Source organism: Eubalaena glacialis, chromosome 2 (assembly GCF_028564815.1).
Source record: "Eubalaena glacialis isolate mEubGla1 chromosome 2, mEubGla1.1.hap2.+ XY, whole genome shotgun sequence".
Lineage (NCBI taxonomy): Eukaryota > Metazoa > Chordata > Mammalia > Artiodactyla > Balaenidae > Eubalaena > Eubalaena glacialis.
The window spans coordinates 173,544,503-173,564,281 of NC_083717.1; the positions used below are offsets into that span (position 1 = coordinate 173,544,503).

General features: G+C 36.7%; 1 protein-coding gene across 2 annotated transcripts in view; it reads left to right on the forward strand.

The window, feature by feature from the left end:
* TSHR (thyroid stimulating hormone receptor) overlaps positions 1 to 19,779 on the forward strand; it is a 152,781-nt gene that overhangs the window by 75,789 nt on the left and 57,213 nt on the right. For both annotated transcript variants that reach the window (XM_061182774.1, XM_061182775.1), the window contains exons 2-3: positions 9,401 to 9,472; positions 14,833 to 14,907. In XM_061182774.1, coding sequence (XP_061038757.1) covers positions 9,401 to 9,472; positions 14,833 to 14,907 — 147 coding nt within the window. The remainder of the gene's footprint in view (positions 1 to 9,400; positions 9,473 to 14,832; positions 14,908 to 19,779) is intronic.

Consider the following 19,779-nt stretch of genomic DNA (forward strand, 5'->3'; position numbering starts at 1 on the left):
TCACTTTGGAAACCAGCAGTTTTTGTTATAATTAAGTATATATTTACCTATGATTCATAAATCCCACTCCTAGGTACTTACCTAAGAGCAATGATTGTATGTGCCCATAAGAAGTCTGCACACGGATGTTCATAGAAGCTTTAACCATAATAGCCCCAATTGGAAAAATATCAATTAGAGAATGAATAAACAAATGATGTGTATTCACAGTTAGCAATAAAAAAGAACGACTGATACATGCAACAACATGGACGAATCTCAAAACCATTATGTTGAACAAAAGAAGCCAGACAGAAAAGGGTGGCTAATGTATGATTACATTTATGTGAAGTCAACAAAGAGAGCATCTGTGGTTATCTTCTGAGAGGGACGGGGTTACTGATTGGAAAGGGGCACAAGGGAACTTTCTCAGATGATGGAGATATTCTATATTTTGATCCAGGTCCTCGTCACATGGATATATGTGTTCATATATGTAAAGTATAAGTATACTTACCTATACTGGATGAAATAAAAATTCATATTTTAAGGCAAGACGAGAAAAATTTAAACATAAAATTTTTCTCTGCCCTTTGGCCTCCTCCCTCCCCTCTAGTGCACATTGTGTGTCTGCATTATGTGAACCAGACCTCCCAACAGCAGAAATAACTGCTAAACCCTAAAGATCAATTTCCTCCTTCTGGCGCCAGCCATGTAACTCCTTGGAAGAAAACATTCCTTTCTCAATCCTAGAAGGAGTCACAATGACTCACTACTCCCCTGTAATGTGCAGACATCTCTGGTGAACTGTATGTTCAATGCCAGTGTATCATTTCCCTTAAATATAGCGATTGGTATGGAACAGACTATTCACACGACCTGGGGAGATACTGGCCCACACCCAGTGGAAGTTCTTAGCTTAAATACTTAACTGATGACCTACTAATATTACTAGTCATATTACTTGTATTCTGCCTAATTGTACAAGATTATTGTTTACCAAATGTGTGACTGAGACTTACCAAATGTGTGACTGAGACTCAGATAAAATTAATGATGATTAGGCGCCTTGAAACCTAATTGATCAAATTTATAATTCTATAAGATCAATTGTTGTAATAGTGTAACTCTAATTATGAGAAGAAGCAACAAGAGGGAACCATTTCCTGGACCATGACAGACTAGTAAGACAGGTGGTCCAGAGGATTTTGGCTACTGTTAACAGGGCCTACTTCAGTAACAGCACACTGAATGGCCTATCAACGAAATCCTCACCTGACCTGGGGATGAGCATTCCTAGCACCATGGGACAAATCACTCATGAAATGCCTCCCAAACCATAGTTGAAATTAAGACCGAAAGGGAAGGGATTATAAAATAAAGAATGTTGTCCACTATCCAGGTCTACACATTAGCCACTGCAGTCGCTGACCTGCAATACACCTTGAAAGGAATTCATGGCAACGATCAGGATGAGGCACTCATCCTGCTTTGGGAAAACTCGCAGAACAGACCTTCAGATAGATATTTTCAGGGGAAATTTTTTTTTTTTTTTAATTATTTGCTTTATTTTTATTTTATTTTATTTTTTAAATTTTATTTATTTATTTATTTATTTATGGCTGTGTTGGGTCTTCGTTTCTGTGCGAGGGCTTTCTCTAGTTGCGGCAAGTGGGGGCCACTCTTCATCACGGTGCACGGGCCTCTCACTATCGCGGCCTCTCTCGTTGCGGAGCACAGGCTCCAGACGCGCAGGCTCAGCAATTGTGGCTCACGGACCTAGTCGCTCCGCGGCATGTGGGATCCTCCCAGACCAGGGCTCGAACCCGTGTCCCCTGCATTGGCAGGCAGACTCTCAACCACTGCGCTACCAGGGAAGCCCAGGGGAAATTTTTTATAAACCTGGATTCTTGCATCTTCCCATACTTAGAAAAGCACTAAACCATTAACTAAGACGTCTGTTCCTTGTGACTAGCAGCAAATTTCTGCTGGGATGTGTGTTTGATTGTATATACCCCATTCACCAAAATCCAATGTATACTGGCCTTCCCCTTTACCTCTTCAGAGCAGTTCTCAAAGCTCTCTGAGAGACTGTGTCCTGGGTTATAATCCTTAGATTGGCTCAAATAAAAATTTCCATTTCATTCTTAGACTGACTATTGATTAATTTTTTCGTTGACACACTGGTATACCCTTAAGTATCTAAGTAGACATTTAAGATTTGTGCATCTTACTGGACACAAATTATACGTGTGAAAAAATTTCAATACAATAAGTATCCCAAATGAAATAAAACCAAATTAAATATGTATTTTTAAATCTGGAAACCAAGCATCGTAAATAGAAAACTCTCTCCAAGATGACATAAGCTGGACAATTTCCATAAGCCAGATCTGTCAGGCCATTGCTTGGGCTTCTAAGTCTCGGATCACAAAAATTAAAGCCCAAACGGAAACTGTCTGTCCCAAAATGATGACTCATAGGCGCCTCTGGAATCTGGGTGTTGCAGTTTCACACCTTGTGTTGCAGGCATCACCTAATATTTTTGTACTGTTTGTAAATAATTCAGCAGCAGCACTGACTGAAATCCCACCCTACCACCAAAAACAGAAAACACAACTTAGTACAGATTAAAATTTGTTCATACTTAAACATATGGCCTATATGTAAAGAGTCCCAACTATTTGACTGCGTGATTCTTCTGGGTCTACATCCCTGATTTTAATCCCTGTGCTTGCTGCACTCTCTCACAACTCACCACAGAGTTAGAAAAAAAAAAATTTTAACAATGGTAAAACAAATTCACCAATGAGAATTTTTTTCTCAGCAAAGTAGAAACAATGGGCAAATGATAAACGTCATATTTAATACTGTCCAGTTTATAGTGTACAACTTCACAATATATAAGTATCTGGATTATTTGCACCAATTCTCTCTTCTTCTACTGCCAGTACTTTCCAGTACTTTTTATGGTCACACTTGGCACATCTAAATGAATTATCAGTTGATTGACACAGGTATTTAATAAAAAGGAGCTTTTACAGATCTGCTAGTCAACACAGTGCCTGCAGTTAACAATAATGTATCGTTCACTAAAGATTTGTTTAGCAGGTAGATCTCATGTTAAATGTTCTTAACACACACACAAAAACCAAGAAAAAACAAACAAAAAAAAGGGGACACAGGAAACTTTTGGAGGCGATAGATATGTCTATTACGTTTATTGTTATGGTTTCATGGGTGCATGAAACCCATATGGGTGCATATGGCCAAACTCACCAAATTGTATACATTAATTATGTATAGTTTTTTGTATGTCAATTAACCTCCACAAAGCTGTTAAAAATAGAATTAACGTAATTCTGAATAAAAAATACTCTTTCTCCTAAATTTTTTTTAATTAAAAAAATAAATAAAAAGGAGCCCTTGAAATGCAGATGACGAGGGAATTCCCTGGCGGTCCAGTGGTTAGGACGCCATGCTTTCTCTGCCAGGGCCTGGGTTCAATCCCTTGCTGGAGAACTAAGACCCCCCCAAGCCGCACAGCACGGCCAAAAAAAAAAAAAAAAAAACCCAGAAAGAAATGCAGATGACAATATTAAACAAACAACCTCGGTGCAGAATCACAAAATATTCTCAGCCTGGGCTTCCCTGGTGGCACAGTGGCTAAGAATCTACCTGCCAACGCAGGAGACACGGGTTCGAGCCCTGGTCCGGGAAGATCCCACATGCCGCGGAGCAGCTAAGCCCGTATGCCACAACTACTGAGCCTGCGCTCTAGAGCCCGCGAGCCACAACTACTGAGCCCACGTGCTGCAACTACTGAAGCCTGCGCTCGGCTGGAGCCCGTGCTCCACAACAAGAGAAGCCACTGCAATGAGAAGCCCACACACCGCAACGAAGAGTAGCCCACGCTCACCGCAACTAGAGAAAGCCCGTGCATAGGAATGAGGCCCCAACGCAGCCAAAAGTAAAAATATAAATAAATTTATAAAAAAATAAAATATTCTCAGCCTGATCGCCAAGAGACCAAAAATGTGACACGCAAGTGGAAAGTTTGGTGTTTCTGGACCACACAAGCTCAGCCATGGCAAAGAAGATGAGCAGGGATTCTCAACTCATGAGATTCAGTCTGGCTCATCTGCTCATACTTCACTTTTTTTATCAAGTAAAGGCTGTAATGGGAAACCTGAAGCATTGATTAATTAAAACCTCACCCACATGTACACACCGACACACAGACTATGTATTATGAGTCCAGAAACCTTGTAAAATACAAGATGCTGGAATGTTGATTGGATTTACGTGTTGATAAAATTTCAGTGAAATGAGCCTACTATCATGCAAGACTACTGTGAAAAATTTAATTGCGCAAACTGTTCTTGTTGGAACATAGAGAACTATCCGCTCTCTTTAGTAGCATTAATCAGATTTCCCTCTCCCATCGCTACTGCAAGAACAAAGAAGACGGTACTTAAAACTGGATCCTATTCGGCAAAATCTGTAAGTCAATCAGTGGCATTTCACATGCATTTCTATTTCTGCACTGCAGCTTCCAAATGCAGATATTTGAGAAATATAAATCTTGCCTCCTCAAAGCCCAAAGGAAACATTTGACTCTAAGTCATATTCTCACTGATACTTCTTGGTTAAATAAGTCTTAGAAAAACAAATTAAATTACATCATCAGCTTAAATATTTATTCTCTCTTGTAATTTCCATATCTTAAAGCCAACCTGTTTAACTATTAAATGTACATAGTCCACTTAGGATACAAAACTATAGCTGTAAACTTTTTTCCCCAATGAGTTATATGTGATGCCTTAGTCATTAATAGTAAATACTGATACTATTTGTATAAAGTAAGCCTTCTGAGTTTTTTCATTCTATTTTAGAGAGAATAATCATTGCCTTCTTATTTTGAACCATCAAAACAAAGCAGAGTCTCTTCTGTACCTGGTGTATTTTCATATGAAATAAACACTATTTTGATGCTAATCCTTTGGATAATAGTGTAACACCTTGAAGCTTTTCTAATGTTTTTATCAAAAGAATATACTCTTAGATACGTATTTTTCTCTTCTAAAAATATTCAAAATGTATTCTGAAAGTAAAATAAAATATTTTGGCCAAATAATTACAATCATTTGCTTTCTTTCCTCTCCCATCTGCTTTTAAAGCAGTAATCACAATGTCACAAGATTCTTTGAATAAAGTTCTGCTTTTGAAAATATAGACAATGGAAAGAACATCCAACTGTATGTCCCTAGGTGAGGGGACAAAAAAAGAGAAAGAAGTTGATGATAAACACGTATCAGTTAGCTCTAGTTACAAAATTACTGCCTAACAAAACCACCACCAAACCTCCTTAAGGGTTAAGGCTCATGCATCTGGGGTCAGCTAGAGGTCAGAAAGGCATCCACATATTACAATAACTTATTCTCCAGGATCCTCATAGTAAGACTAGTGGGGAAAAATGGAACAAAGGTTCTATAAATAAATACGGTATCTTCATTATTTAATTAGCTAGATGTCATGTCCTAGCCAATGATTTTTCCTCTTTATTAGAAGGGAGATAGATGCTTTGAGAGAAAACTTTTCCTACATATTTTTGTGTAAATCAGAATAATAACATTTTAAAAGCTGGGGAAGAAAGTAGAGGATATGTGGTGAATTTTAGAGTGGCAACCAAGACAATTTATACCCAAAGTAAAAAAATATGTTTTTAACTCATTAATGAGTTTATTTTTACAGATTATGTACACACTACTATGATTATATCCAGGTAAATTGTACAAGCTGCTAAATTGAATTTGACAATTTATATGATCAGCGGCCATTCTGATAGTTCATTCATTTAACATTATTGAAACCAGTCCTCTGCATTATAATCATCATGTTATTAACTAAGTTCATTCAATAAATAGATCATTCATTTTCATCTTAGGCTAGGACTTATTGCTTAGGACTTATTGTGCATATCGTATCATTAGTAAGACAGCTGTACTGAGATACGTAATTCTTATCAGTGCATTTATATGGGTGACTTTCTTTGATAAGAAATCTGGCTGAGAAGAATATCTTGTTTGTGCAATCAAGCAAAATGTTAGCATTTCAAAAATGTTTGTCTTTTAAAACACATTCTGCGTATAGGTGAGGAAAAGAAAATATTTCCCTTCTACTCTTCTAGGTTCTCAGCTCGGGCTTTGTAACCAAACACAGAGTGGCAAGAGAAAAGCATACAAATATATTTAATGCAAGTTTTACATGACATGGGAGCCTTTATGAAGAAATGAAGACTTGAAGAAGTGATTAAACTTGAGCATTCTTATGCTAGGTTTGATGAAGATAGGAAAGTGGTGGGAAAATGTGATAGGACAAAGGGGTATGAGCTGAGAATAGTAAACTAGGGGAAACTTGCAAGGTCTGTTCATTCAGAATCCCCTCGGCATCCCTCTGTCTTCCGTGATAAGGCTGCTCCTTTCCTCCGGGGAGGGCACCTCTCACATGAGGGTCTTAGGGCTCGCTTCAGAGTGTGAAGGGGAGTCAGAGAATCCTTCCTACACCTCTGCTTCTCAGATTCCTCCAGCTTAAAGTATTCAGTATGCCAACACAATATGTTTTGGGATAGTGTGTCCCGAACTCCATCAGCTACAACTAACTCAGTAGTAGGAAAAAGATCTTTGTTCTGACTTGAAGTGTGTATGTGTTTATGTGTGTGAAAGAGAGAGAGAAAATCCAGGAAACATGTATTACAAATTTCAGAAATTCATATATTGGAAAACGATATAAACATTATTTGAAACTTTAACCAAAGGCTATTAAATTGCATTTAGATGCTATTTCTGTTCCAAGTCAAACTTCTCGGAAACCATTGTTACTCTAATTTTCTTTTAAATTAAGTATAGGTTCTTTACTTTTGAAGACAGAATAAACCCCCAAATTTTTAGCCAATGAAAGTTACAAATTAAGTCCGCATTACCTACAAGCAGTGTGCAAAATCTTAGATAAGTGTGCCCTCAATATCCATGCCTTAGGACATGCTCTCTAAGTAAGACTATCTGTGAGCTTAAGTAAGTCTCTTCGGGTGATACCCAACAGGTGTGTACCTTATCCTTTGTTTTTCTTAGGCATGGCCCAATTTTACTGGGAGATTTTAGTCCCAACGACTTGTTATTCTCATTTCTTTTTAACTTCAGAAACTTGGATCTGGACCAACAGGCTTTTAATCAATCCAATTAAGGGAATGTAAGTGGGAGACCTGTGAGGGAGTACAGGTAATCTATGGGACCTGAATTTCTGGAATCATATGAAGGCATATTGCACTTTACGCTGAATCACCAGTGTTGCAAAGGGCTGACAATCTACCCTTCTGTCATTCACGTCGCCTCCCTCTGCCCCCTTTTATAAATTAATTTGGTTTTACTGAGGCTCTGATTAGGCAAGTTACAGATGTATTTCTTGATAGACAGACATGATGTACTGGGTAAAAGGAATGGCTATACATAGGTCTTAGTAACGTGGTGATAAGATGTCAGGGGAGGGGAAGTGTTCTGTATTCCTGTGATTAGGGCTTTTAGTGAGCCTATGCCTCTGGACTGTGAACTTGACCAGTGTTTCTCAGTTTTTTCTCTCCCCCTAGGTGGGACAGAACGGCTAGAGGGAGCTGGAGTTGTGTATTCCCTTCCACAGGGTCTGGATAACCAGTTTCCCCCGAGGGCAGGCCTTGTTAAAAAGAACAGAGTGCTCTGAGGTACAGTTGGCCCTTGAACAACATGGCTTTGAACTGCGTGGGTCCACTCATCCATGGATTTTCTTCAGTAGTAAATACTACAATACTACTTGATCCAGCAGTGGTTGGTTGAATCTGCAGGTGCAGAACTGCAGATACTGAAGGCCAACTATAAAGTTATACGTGGATTTCCGACTGTGTGGGCGTTGGTGCCCCTAACCAACCCCTCCATTGTTAAAGGGTCAACTGTATTTCCAGATGGTTCCTTTTCCCCTCCCTTTGACAGAAGCACAAAGGGATTTTTCCCTAGTGTTTACTCTTAGAACCTTGTGGAACTCCTGGAGGTAAATCTCACAAAATTGTGGAGGTCCGCCTGTGACTAGGTCCTCCTAGAACTTCCAGCTCTCAGAGTTGTCTGCACTGCATCTCTGGCAATTGGTCAATCACAGCTCAGGTTTTCCTACCCTACCCTGGCACTGGTTCCCCCTTATAGTTTTTGCTCATGAGTCTCTGCTCTGGGAAGTAGGGACTCCTTGTATTTACCTGTCTGTCTCTCCAGTCCTGGGGACAGTGGTTTGCCCTATGTCTTCCCCTGTCCCACAGATCCAAGAAGAGTTGTTGATTTTTCAGTCTGTTCAACTTTTTGCTTACTGTTAGGAGGGAGGGGTGACTTCCAGGCTCCAGTCATGCAGAACCAGAAACCAGAAATTCTAAATGTATTTCAATCACTGCAAAAATTAGTAGTTCAAAGAGTACATAGATCAAGGAAATAGATTACTGAGAAAAAACCCTGCAGCCTAGAAGGAAAAATACACAATCTCCGTATGATGTCTTTTAAAAAGGTAGTAAATGAACAATGTGTAATTACCAACATTTAAATGGCAAAAACAGACCCATGGAGAAGAGGATAAGCATGGTGAGGCATTGGCTTTTTGCAAAGCCAGCTAGAACAGTAGGTACACCTTTTTCCATACAGAATTCTATTCAAGCAGTTGCTATAACAAAGAAAGGCAATAAAAAATGGAGGATCAAGGTGGAGAGACATACTGGAGTGCATAAAGAGGTCTCATTGCGTAAGGAAACCACTCTCAGCCTTCTGAAAAGTATCAAAAAAGCAAACTGGAAGAAAAGACACAACCTTTTGGTTGCATATGCAACAAAGACGTCATGATCCTGAGAAGAACTAGCTCCTTGTCAGTCATTTATTTCCAAATTGCAGCAAGTTGATGATAAGATCAAGGTAATGGTTGAAGAGACCTTTGCTTGGGCAAAAAGATTATAATCATACCACTATTTTTAATCTTTAAGATATATCAAATGCATTTAATCCTCTTAATACATACTCTGGTGGCATTTCAAGATATTTCCATTGACAATGAATTCAGTAGTCCTAATAAACTTATGAATATATTATGTTGCCCTTCCATTAACAAATTAAATATGATGTTACACAAGGCATACTAGTTCACTGATAATTCAAAGGCAAAGTTTGAAGATTTATTGTCTGCATTTGATTCTCACTCTCAATTCTTGTTTTGTTGGGGGAAAAATTGTTTTCTTGCTTATGTATGATAAAATATACATTGTAAGGATTGTCATGTTTCTAATAATGTATTCTGTATAATTAAGGTGGGTTACTAGAAAAGTCTAATGGTTTAAACTCTAATTGTGTAACTGTTATTTTCATAGGAAGTTTATAGAGACTCATCTGAAAACCATTCCCAGTCATGCATTTTCAAATCTGCCCAATATTTCCAGGATGTAAGTCAAATTTTTTTTAATATAAAGAGAAGTTTGCAATTGTGACATGTTATTTTCTAAATGTGTTCTATCAAGAAAAATACTTGTTATATATCGCACTTGCATAAGTCAATAACATCTACATTTCTAATATATATGAAGTTTATGTACAAGATGTTTATTTGATTTTGCTACATCTTTACTCCCTAATTCCTAAATGATTTTTTAAACCTAAAGTAAATTTAAATTCCTTTGGCCTTAAGAATTTAATAATTCTTGATGTATTTCAATATATTTTGAGATGTGGCAAAACCTTAGCCAGGAATCTCTCCCATAAACAGATCTATATATCTATTTCTAATCTAGCTATCCTAGTTACCAATTCTTGATTCTCTTTTCACCACTAGTACAAATGTTTACATTTTGTCATAAATGTAGCCAGTGATTTCAGACTTCTCCCTTTAAAAAAGAACTAAAATTAATTTGAAAATTTAAAATTGTAGAAAACTGAATTGCTATACACTCAAGAGTGAGGAGAAAAGGGGGTTCCATGTTGCATTGACAAAGAGTGTATCTGTGTCTGAAATGAGCCTGGTCTTTATTTCATTTAGTTGATTCTGACAAGCAATGCAGATAATCCAGGCATACCAATGACAATACCACCAGCCTGTGTGGTCTCTGGCTAAATTTATTCATTTCATGACCATTTATTGAGTGTCCATTGTGTCATGTCAGGGGCATTTGACGTTTTTGGTTGTCACAACTGGAGAGAAGGGTGCTACTGTCATCTAAGGGGTAGAGGTGAGGGATCTGCTTAACAACCTACAAGGCATAGGATGCCCCCCACCTCCAACAAAGCATTATCTAGTCCAAAAATGTCAATAGTGCTGAGACTGAGAAACCATCCCAGCTGAACATCTCTGCAGTTTTTTTCTTTTTCTACCAGCCCTTCCTTTTTCAAATTCTTGCCTCCTTTGGTTTCCCCGATGTTGTTCTCTCCCTCTTTTTAACATCTTACCCTGGCTACTCTTCCTCAGTTTCCCTTCCTGGATTCCTATTTCATTTCATTTCATTTCATTCAGTTACTTACATACCAGGTCTTTGTTTATTTTGTCCTAATTCCTTTATACCCTCCACACCTTGAATGAAAACTCCCATTCCTTTGGCTTCACTGTTACCTAATAAAACTAATTCCTAAATGAGTATCTCTAGCCCTGACTTGTTCCTGCAGTTCAGGCCTGTATTACAAACTTCCTTCCAAATAGTGTCACCTTGATGTCCCACAGGCACTTCAAACAACATATCCAAAATAAACTCATCATCTTCCTCCTAAACTGTTCCCTCTCTACTCCTTCTTTTAACAGCAGCACCATTTAGTGGTCTGAAAGCTAAAAGCCTCAAATTCCCCTTTAGCTCTTCCTTTTCCCTGATCTCCCCTATATAATTGCCTATTTGGTGTCTCTACTTGGCTATATTCATTCATTCATTCATTCAATGAATATTTACTGAGCCCTACTTTGTGCCTGGCGCTTTGCTAGATGTGTCATATGCAACAGTAGACAATACTTATGGAGCCTCCAGTTTCCTTCCTAAGAGAGTGATAAGTGCCATGATGGGGTCAGTTCTAGAGTGACCTGGGAACTCATATGAGAGGTCTGTTACCTGGATATGGGGTGGGGTCAGGGAAGGCTTCCTGGAGGAAATGGTGCCTAATTTGCAATGTGTATTATCTGGCCAAAAAACAAAAGATGGAAAGATAATTCCAAGCAGAAGAGAAAAGGGATGTCAGTGAAGTTAAAAATAAGTTTGTTGAGGCTGGAGCTTAGGCTGGGAGTGGGGACAGTAGAGAAAAACAAAACTGGGAGGGAAGCGAGTACAGGGCCTTGTGAATCATTGGAACGAGTTTGAAATCTTCCCTAAGGACCAAGCCACAGAACGATTATAAGCAGGGAAGTGACAGATCAGATGTTTTAGAAATATTCCCTGGCTGTGCTGTGGAAAAGGGGTGGAAGTGGAGCAAGAGTGGAGACAGGAATTTAGTGAGGAGGTTGATGCAGTGCCTGGGGAGAGGGGATGGCAAGTTGAATGGTGAAGGTTGAGTGGGGATAAAGAAAAAGTGGCCAGGTTTGAGAAATAAGGGAGAACTGACAAACTTAAAAGTTGGTTGATTTTGAAGGTGGAATGAGATGGAGAATTTCATCGACATTTCTGACTTGGACACCTGTGTGGTTGATGAACACATTTGCCTAGGTAGAGAAGTTTTCTGTGCATTTGCTGTGGAGGGACAGGGGGTAAGTTAGGAATTCAATTTGGGGCCTGTGGCATTTGAGGTGCCTTTGAGGCATCAAGCAGCTATGTCTAATAGATATCAGGATAAAATTCTTTTATTAATTCATTCAAGAAATATTTATTCAGTCCCTGGTATATTTTGATCATTTTTCCAAGAGATAGGGATACATCAGGGAACAAATGGACAAAGAGCCATGGCCCTGTGGAGTTCACATTCGAACGAAAAGAAATAGGCAAGGAAAAAAACATAATAAATAAATATATTAATACAGAAGGGAATATGGATATGGCAAAAAGGATACAAAAATCAAAGTAGACTAAGGATAACTGGAAATTCTGGGTATGTAGGGGCACTCAGGAGAGATTTGGGTAGAGATTAAGACTTGAGAGTCATAAACAGGTAGAAGTAACTGGGACCAGGGAAAGGCATCAAAGAGAAGGAGAGGCTTAAAAAAAAAACTGAAGAAAGAATGATTTTAAGAACATGAGGTCCCTAAGGAGGCAGGAGGGAATGGGGTCCAAATAGAGGGATTGACCTTCTACAGGAAGATGGGCACCTTTTGTACTGTAACGAGAAATAGTAGTTAGAGATGGGGCAGGTGCAGGTAAATTAATAGGCTTATTAGAGTGGGATTCAAGGAATTCTCATCTCAAGGTTTCCATCTTTTCTACAAATTATTAAAAAGATTATCTACTAATATTTGGGTAGAAAGGGCAGAGTTAGAAATTTGAGAAGGTTTGAAATAAAATGATGGGCAATAAAAGAAGGAAGTTTGACCGAGACATTCAGGACATCCAGGCAGATTTGAAGGTCCTGATGAGGACCCTTCCAGGTAGACTATGTTTAGATTCTCCAGTCTGGGTTAAGTGTGCCCTGAACCCCATCAGAGAATTTATCACTCTACATGTTAATCCCATTTACCTGTCTGTATCTCCCACTACTGTGAGTTCCTTGAAGCTAGGGAACAGGTCTGAGTGGTCAATGCTCATTTACTGACATATAGTGAATGTTCAATAGATATTTGTTGAATGAAAGCATACACACATACCTAAATAATAGTTAGGGAACTGTCACATCTAGGGGGCAAGAGGTCACCAGGTAGCTTTGCCTGGAACAGTACAAATTCCCACCTATTATTCTAGCATAACTGTTAATAGCACCCTGTATTAACTCACAAAAATATCCTATTTTGGATGATTAATGATATGGTTACTCTAGTTATTACATGACACTTGCATGCCAAGAAGAAATATGAGGAAGAGGTGGGATCTGATTTTTCCTGATTATAAAAATGGGATAAGCAAGTAGGGAATCACTGCTTTTATCCCACTGAATAAATGGTTCCTATATGTGGCTTCGCAACCAAGCTATAAGAGTCCTCTAAGGAGGTATCATTCAGTTGGAGAAATTGGAACTTCAGTGATTATGACATGTGCTGAATGACTAAAACTTTAAGAAAGCTTTGCACCTCCTAAACTAAGAAATTCAGGAGAAAATTTGGAGCAGTGGGTATGATGCAAAGTTAGGAAAACAAGTTTGCAGCCTTCAAAATTAATCTAGTCCTTCAGATGGCTCAGCTTCATCCATTATAAATCCCCACAATCTCTACACAATAAATTAATTCTTTTCAACATCTTCAATGGTTTCCTCTATGTTAGAGATATGATATTTGGATCAAAATAATTTATGTAATGTTATCCACAAGTGGCAATGACTTGGGAGACCTGATAAATCAAAGGATAATTGTTTAGAGAATAGATAATTCAAAACAGAAAGCGCAGGACCTTTAGAATACACACAATACCCATGAGAAAAAAACTCAAATGGAACAGTCAGCACTCCTCTTATAAACATTGTATTAATGAAAATATTTTACTGGCAGATTCAATTCAAACTATAGGCCAGTGGTTCTTAACCCTGCCTGCACATTAGAATCATCTGGGAAGCTTTTTAAAAATAAAAGTGTTTGCCCCATCCCTTAAATACTCTGAATTAATTATCCTGGACCGAGTTTTGGACATCTTATGTTTTAAAAGCCTCCCAAATAGTTCAGTTGTACGGCCAGGGTTGAGAAGCTCTGCTACGGCCACAGGTGGACACCATCTGTTAATCATTAATTTTCCCAAATGTCATAGAAATGCCTCTCAATAAAAAGCAGTCATTGAATTTGGCTGCATTAGTCATTCTTATTACAAGATGGAATTTAGGATACTTTTTGAAACATCACCCCTTATGTATTCTTGACAAGTTGTATTTAGAAGTTTCTCTTTTCTCCTTTTTAGTACTTAAAACTTTTATTTGTGTTGCCTTTCACTTACAAAGTTCAAAATAAATATTGAGTTTTCAGCCTCATCAAAATCAAGAAGAGAAGTCTTGAGAGAATATATAGTCACCACCCTATGGAATGTTCCACTAGAGAATGTGGCTTTTTCTTCATCTTCTTTGTAACTACATCTCTGACCTCATGCAATTAGGTACTCCATTAAAAATGCCTCTTATTTATTGGTGAATTCTTTTCTAACATCTTTCATTTTCTGCTATTTTGAGTAACTCATCTGTTCATTCATTCACTCAGTCATTCACTTAATCCATATTTATTGGAAGTCTACTACGTGACAAGCAGTATGAAAGGTACTCAAAATTCAGTGTCCATCAGAAACAGACAGTTCTCCATTTCAGAGAACTGGGAGTCTAATGAGACAACATCAATCAAATATCATCCAAGCACTTGCAAAGCTTCATGGTGATAATTAGTGGAAATTAGTGGAAGGAGAAGTTCATGGTGCCATGAGGATATACTATGGGAAACTTGACCTAATCAGGAAATTTGGGGAAAGCTTCTAAAGGAAGTATCTGTTGAATGAAACCAGAAGGATGAATAGGTCCAATGAATTGGGAAACTTTCAGATAAAAGAGGATCTAAAAAAAGTAATAACTAATTTTAACATAATTAGGGAGAAACCGTGAGGGTTGTGCATGTTGCATGACCTGGGAAGCCCCTGACAAAGAAGTTACATCAAAATTAATAGTATGTTTGCAGTTCACAACCCTGCTAACTTTCTACTTTGTTTTATATTTTTGTGATGTTCAGCTACTTGTCAATAGATGCAACTCTGCAGCGGCTGGAATCACATTCCTTCTACAATTTGAGTAAAATGACTCACATGTAAGTACAATGAAAAGTGAAGCGTAAATCCAAGCCACACCCACTCTTAATTGATAATTTGGGGGCTCCAGGTGGCAACAGCAACTGGTTTCTAGAACATGGGTCAGAATTTCCATTTATGGTTCAATTCTTAACTTGTTCTCACTCTCAGTTTACGTTAATTCATCCTAATTCTGACTTGCATGGCTGGAAGTTAAAGACAAAATTAGAAGTCCTCTTTTTGAATTGTCATTTCTTTCTATTACTACTGTGTCAACAGATTTTATTGACATGGATATCAGTAAGTCAATAAATATTTACTGACCACCTACTGGATTCCAGGGCCTGTGCAAGTTTCTGCAAAAACTAACTTTTTTTCCTCATTTAGGAAAGAGAAATGTAGCCTTGTGAGATTAGAACAGGAGTGGAGTTAAGAGCTCTGGCTTTGGAGTTGGTCAGAGTTAGGTTAAAACTCTGGTTTCTTTGCCTGTCATTGTCTAAACTTGATGTTCCCTGGTGGTCTAGTGGTTAGGACACTCATTATCTAACCTTGGACAAGTCATGTAATCCTTCCTAACCTCAGTTTCCTCATTTGTAAAATAATGGTAATAAGAGTTCCAACTTAATATGCTTAGTATAAATATTGAATGACATAATGCATGTAAGCATTTAGCGCAGTGCCTCCCACATAAAACCAATCAATACACTTCATAAATAATTATTCTGTTTTTATTTCTGTAGTACCTTGCAATCTATAAAAAGTTTTACACAAATAATCACATTATATTCTTTTAAGCAGCCATGTATTATGAAATATTAACTCTCTTTTCTTGATGAAGAACAAAAATACTTATCATCTATGAATACTTAGTATGTTCTAAACATTATGCTGAACATTTAAGTACTTTATTTATTTAACCTTCAAAAAACAACCCTGTGAAGTAGAGATTATCATTTGTATTATTTATTTAAGAAAAACATAAATGTAGAGAGACTAAATACGTTATCCTAGGTCACAGAGTTACTAACGGATTGGGCCAGAGTTTTTACATCATAAATATGTGACTCAAATCTTCTTTCCTTATGTAGTACAGTGTGCTGCCTTTAACACATTTTTGACCAGAGACGTATTACGGCCACAGGCATTAGTTTCTGCAAAAATCCCCTGGTCAATAATGTGTTAAGAATACTGAGGCCCAGAAAGTTGTCTCCAGCTATGGTAGGCTAGCAGACATTATTATATCAACCATTGGTTTGAAAACAACTAGAGGAGCTGGAAAAAAAATCTGTTTAAATGTATCTGAGTGTTATAAAGGCAGCAAGAACTTAAGGGGAGAGAAGCAAATCCCCAAAACAACATTTGATTACTTTCCTCTTGAAGTATTTTCTAAACTGTAAACAACAGCTGAGAGGCTGCCCAGAGGTTTAGGCAGTCTCATAGAGCTAGGGAAATAAAAACTGGAGTTCAAGCCTTACTAAGGAGATGGTTCCTAGTAAACACCCAAGGATTTTAGCTGGGATGCCAAAAAGAGCTTCATCCCAGAAGTATGGTATAATGGGAAATAGATCAGTCCTCACAAAGACTAAAGCTCAGCTTTCAATAAAAAATAACCAAGCATACAAAAAAAAAATTAAAAATAAAGAATTTATGGCAAAAATCAAGAGAAGAAAACAGACAATAGAAAATGATCCACAAGAGATTCAAATATTGGAGTTATCAGACAGACTTTAAAATAACTATGATCAAGACGTTCAAAAATTTAATTGCCAAGATAGAGAATTTTAGAATAGAACTGGAAAATATTTTTGAAAGGATCAAATGGAAACTCTAGAATTTAAAAATTCAATAACTAAAATAAAACCTAAATACATGAGTTTAACCACAGGTATGCATAGGTCAAAAGAGAGTAAGTAACCTAGAAGTTAGGTCAGAAGAATTTATCCAACCTGAAGCATGGAGAGAAAAAGAAATATGTGGCACACTAAAAAGTCTAGCATACCTATTATTGGATCCCAAGAAAAAGAAGAGAAAGAATGAAAGAAGCAATATTTGAAAGAAAATTTCCAAAATTAATGAGACATCAAGTCACAAATGTAAGCAGTACTGCAAACCCCTAAAGGATAAATACAAAGAAAACCACGTCAAGGCACATCATAGTAAAAGTGCTAAAAACTCAAAGAAAGAGAAAATCATAAAAAGCAGCCAGAGGAAAAAAATACATAATACTTTCAAAGAAGTAACAACATGACTGAAAGCTGACTTTTCAACAGAAATGATGGAATCCACAAAGCAAAAAGTAAGATATCTGCAAAAAGGAGAACCACAAAAATAACAACAGCAAATATCTGCCAACCTAACAAGAAGATTCTTTGAAATTGAAGACAAAAGAAAGACATTTCAAGCAAACAAAAGCTGAGAGAATTCATCACCATTAGGCTCACATTAAAGAAACTGCTAAAGGAATTATTAAGGCGAAAGGAAAATAATTCTACCTGATAGCACAGAGGTACAGGAGGAAATGAAAAGCAAAAAACAAAAAACAAACAAAAAAAAGAGCTAAATATAAATTAACCTCGACTGTACAAAACAAAACAAAACGTCTTATGGGGTTTGAAAAACAGGCAGTCTTTGCTCTGCATGATAGTGTTGGATCATAAAACTGCATGCTGAAACTGCGCAAAGCGATCTTAATCAATGAAAAAAGATTACTTTTTGTGACAAAAGTTCTTGTCAAAACATTAAAATCTCTCTTACTATTGGGTTATAAATGCATGGGGAAAGTAAAAATAGTAAAACTAATATTTTTAGCACATTGTAATTTTAAACATTAGAAGCATTTAGAAGTAAAATGTTTTATTTATTTCTAAAAAGCTTATCAAGAGTACTTTGAATAGCACACACATTTTTCTCTGTTGTATATATAACTTACAAGAGAGTATCACGTCACTGTCTTGGCAAATTGTCATACTCCTTTCTAGGTCTGGATCAGCTTCCAATATCTATCCTCTGTTCTTTCAATGTCAAAATATTTCTGAGAGCCCCTTTAATGTGAATTCTTTTTTTTACCAGCATCATTTCTTTGGGGACATCTTCATTCTTTTATTCACAACCACTCTTCTCATTTATGTCAATAATGCACCTTCACTTAAGTTCCTCTTATTAAATGTCCAGAGTCTCTCAAATGGTAGCAGTATGGACGTTCCCACGGTTAGCAGTTTCTATGACTCTACTTACATTTATTCAAATTTCATTTCGAGCACTATCACATTTTGTTTCTTTGTTTCTTCCATCTTTGTTGGTCAATTACCTCTTTCAATTATCCTCTTTTATAAAATGTTGTGTGGGTTTATCACTGAGAGTCATGGAGGCAACACAACTGCACACCTTACTGTTTGTATATGAACTGAATAACAGATGCTCGGTGACCTATCACTAATGACTTTGAAAGGAGCGGTGTAATTGATCACCTGTCATGATGTGCATCTGTTATTTACATAGTGATGCGTGGACTGAAGAGCTGGCAACAAAGTTTGTACTTTATGCAATTACTCATAGTTAATATATTGTGGTAACAAACTTGAACCATGTGGTTGGAACCAGTTATTATTTAAATTTAACTAAATAATGGTAACTGAACATCATGCATATGGGAACCATGCAAAGCAAGGACTGCCTGTATATATAGAATTCAAATACACAATAGCAAATAAACGATGGGAGGGTTTTAAATAGTGTTAATGCATTCTAAGTTCTTTGAATTGTCTGGGAAATGGTAAAAGCACTAACTTATATTAGACTTTTACAAATAATGAATAAATATTCTAATGCATAGGGCAAAAACTAAAATAACTGTAAAAGAATGGATAAATAACAAGCTAATAATAGTGAGGAATGGAATAATAAAAATTAATACAAAAAGGGCAAGAAATTAGAAGAAATAAAGAACTTCTGGAACAAATAGTAGATTTAACTCCAAATAACCAATATTTACATTAAGTGCATAAAAGGACTAAACACTCCAATTAAAATACAAAGATTGCCAAATAGGTTAATTTAAAAATGCTGCTTATAAGAGACATACTTTAAATATAAAGATACAGAAAGATTGAAAATGTAAGCATGAAAATATTAACATGCAAACAGTAACCAAGAGAAAATTGATATAAATATACAAATATATATAAAGCATGAAGCCTTGCTATATATAAAAAGAAATTTTACTACGATATAAAAGGATTACTATACCCTGTACCAAAAAGATATAATGATTCTAACCTTGAATGTCTATAAGAGCATAGCTTCAAACTATATAAAGCAGAAAGTAACAGAACTAAAAAAATAAAATAGATAAATCCAAAATCATAGTGGGAGTTTGTTTTAATATAGCTTTATCTGATAGAACATATATACCAAAAAAGTAAATAATAATACTCATAAGTAATTAATATCTCAGTAGCTTACAAAAAATTAAAATCAACCATATGCTCTGACTAGTAGGTAGTATACTTCTAAATAATCATGGATCAAAGAAGAAATCACAACACATACTAGAAAACAATTTTAACTAATTGTCAATAAAAATATGACAAATCAAAACCTGTAGGATGCAATTTAAGTCATACCCAGAAGAAAACATATATATTAGAAAAAAGGCTGAAAATAATTCATTTGTATATCGTTCACAATAAATTTATAAAGGAACAGTGAATTAAAACCAAAGAAAGTAGAACAATACCCAAGAAAACTGAGAATTCAGGTCATTAAGAACAACAGTTAAAATTCAAAACCAAATCTCCAGACTCCAAATATAATGTTAATTTATCATACCATTTTGCTTCTCTGCCCCACTCACCAAAAAATCAAGGCAACTGATTTGTAATAAAGCTCTATAT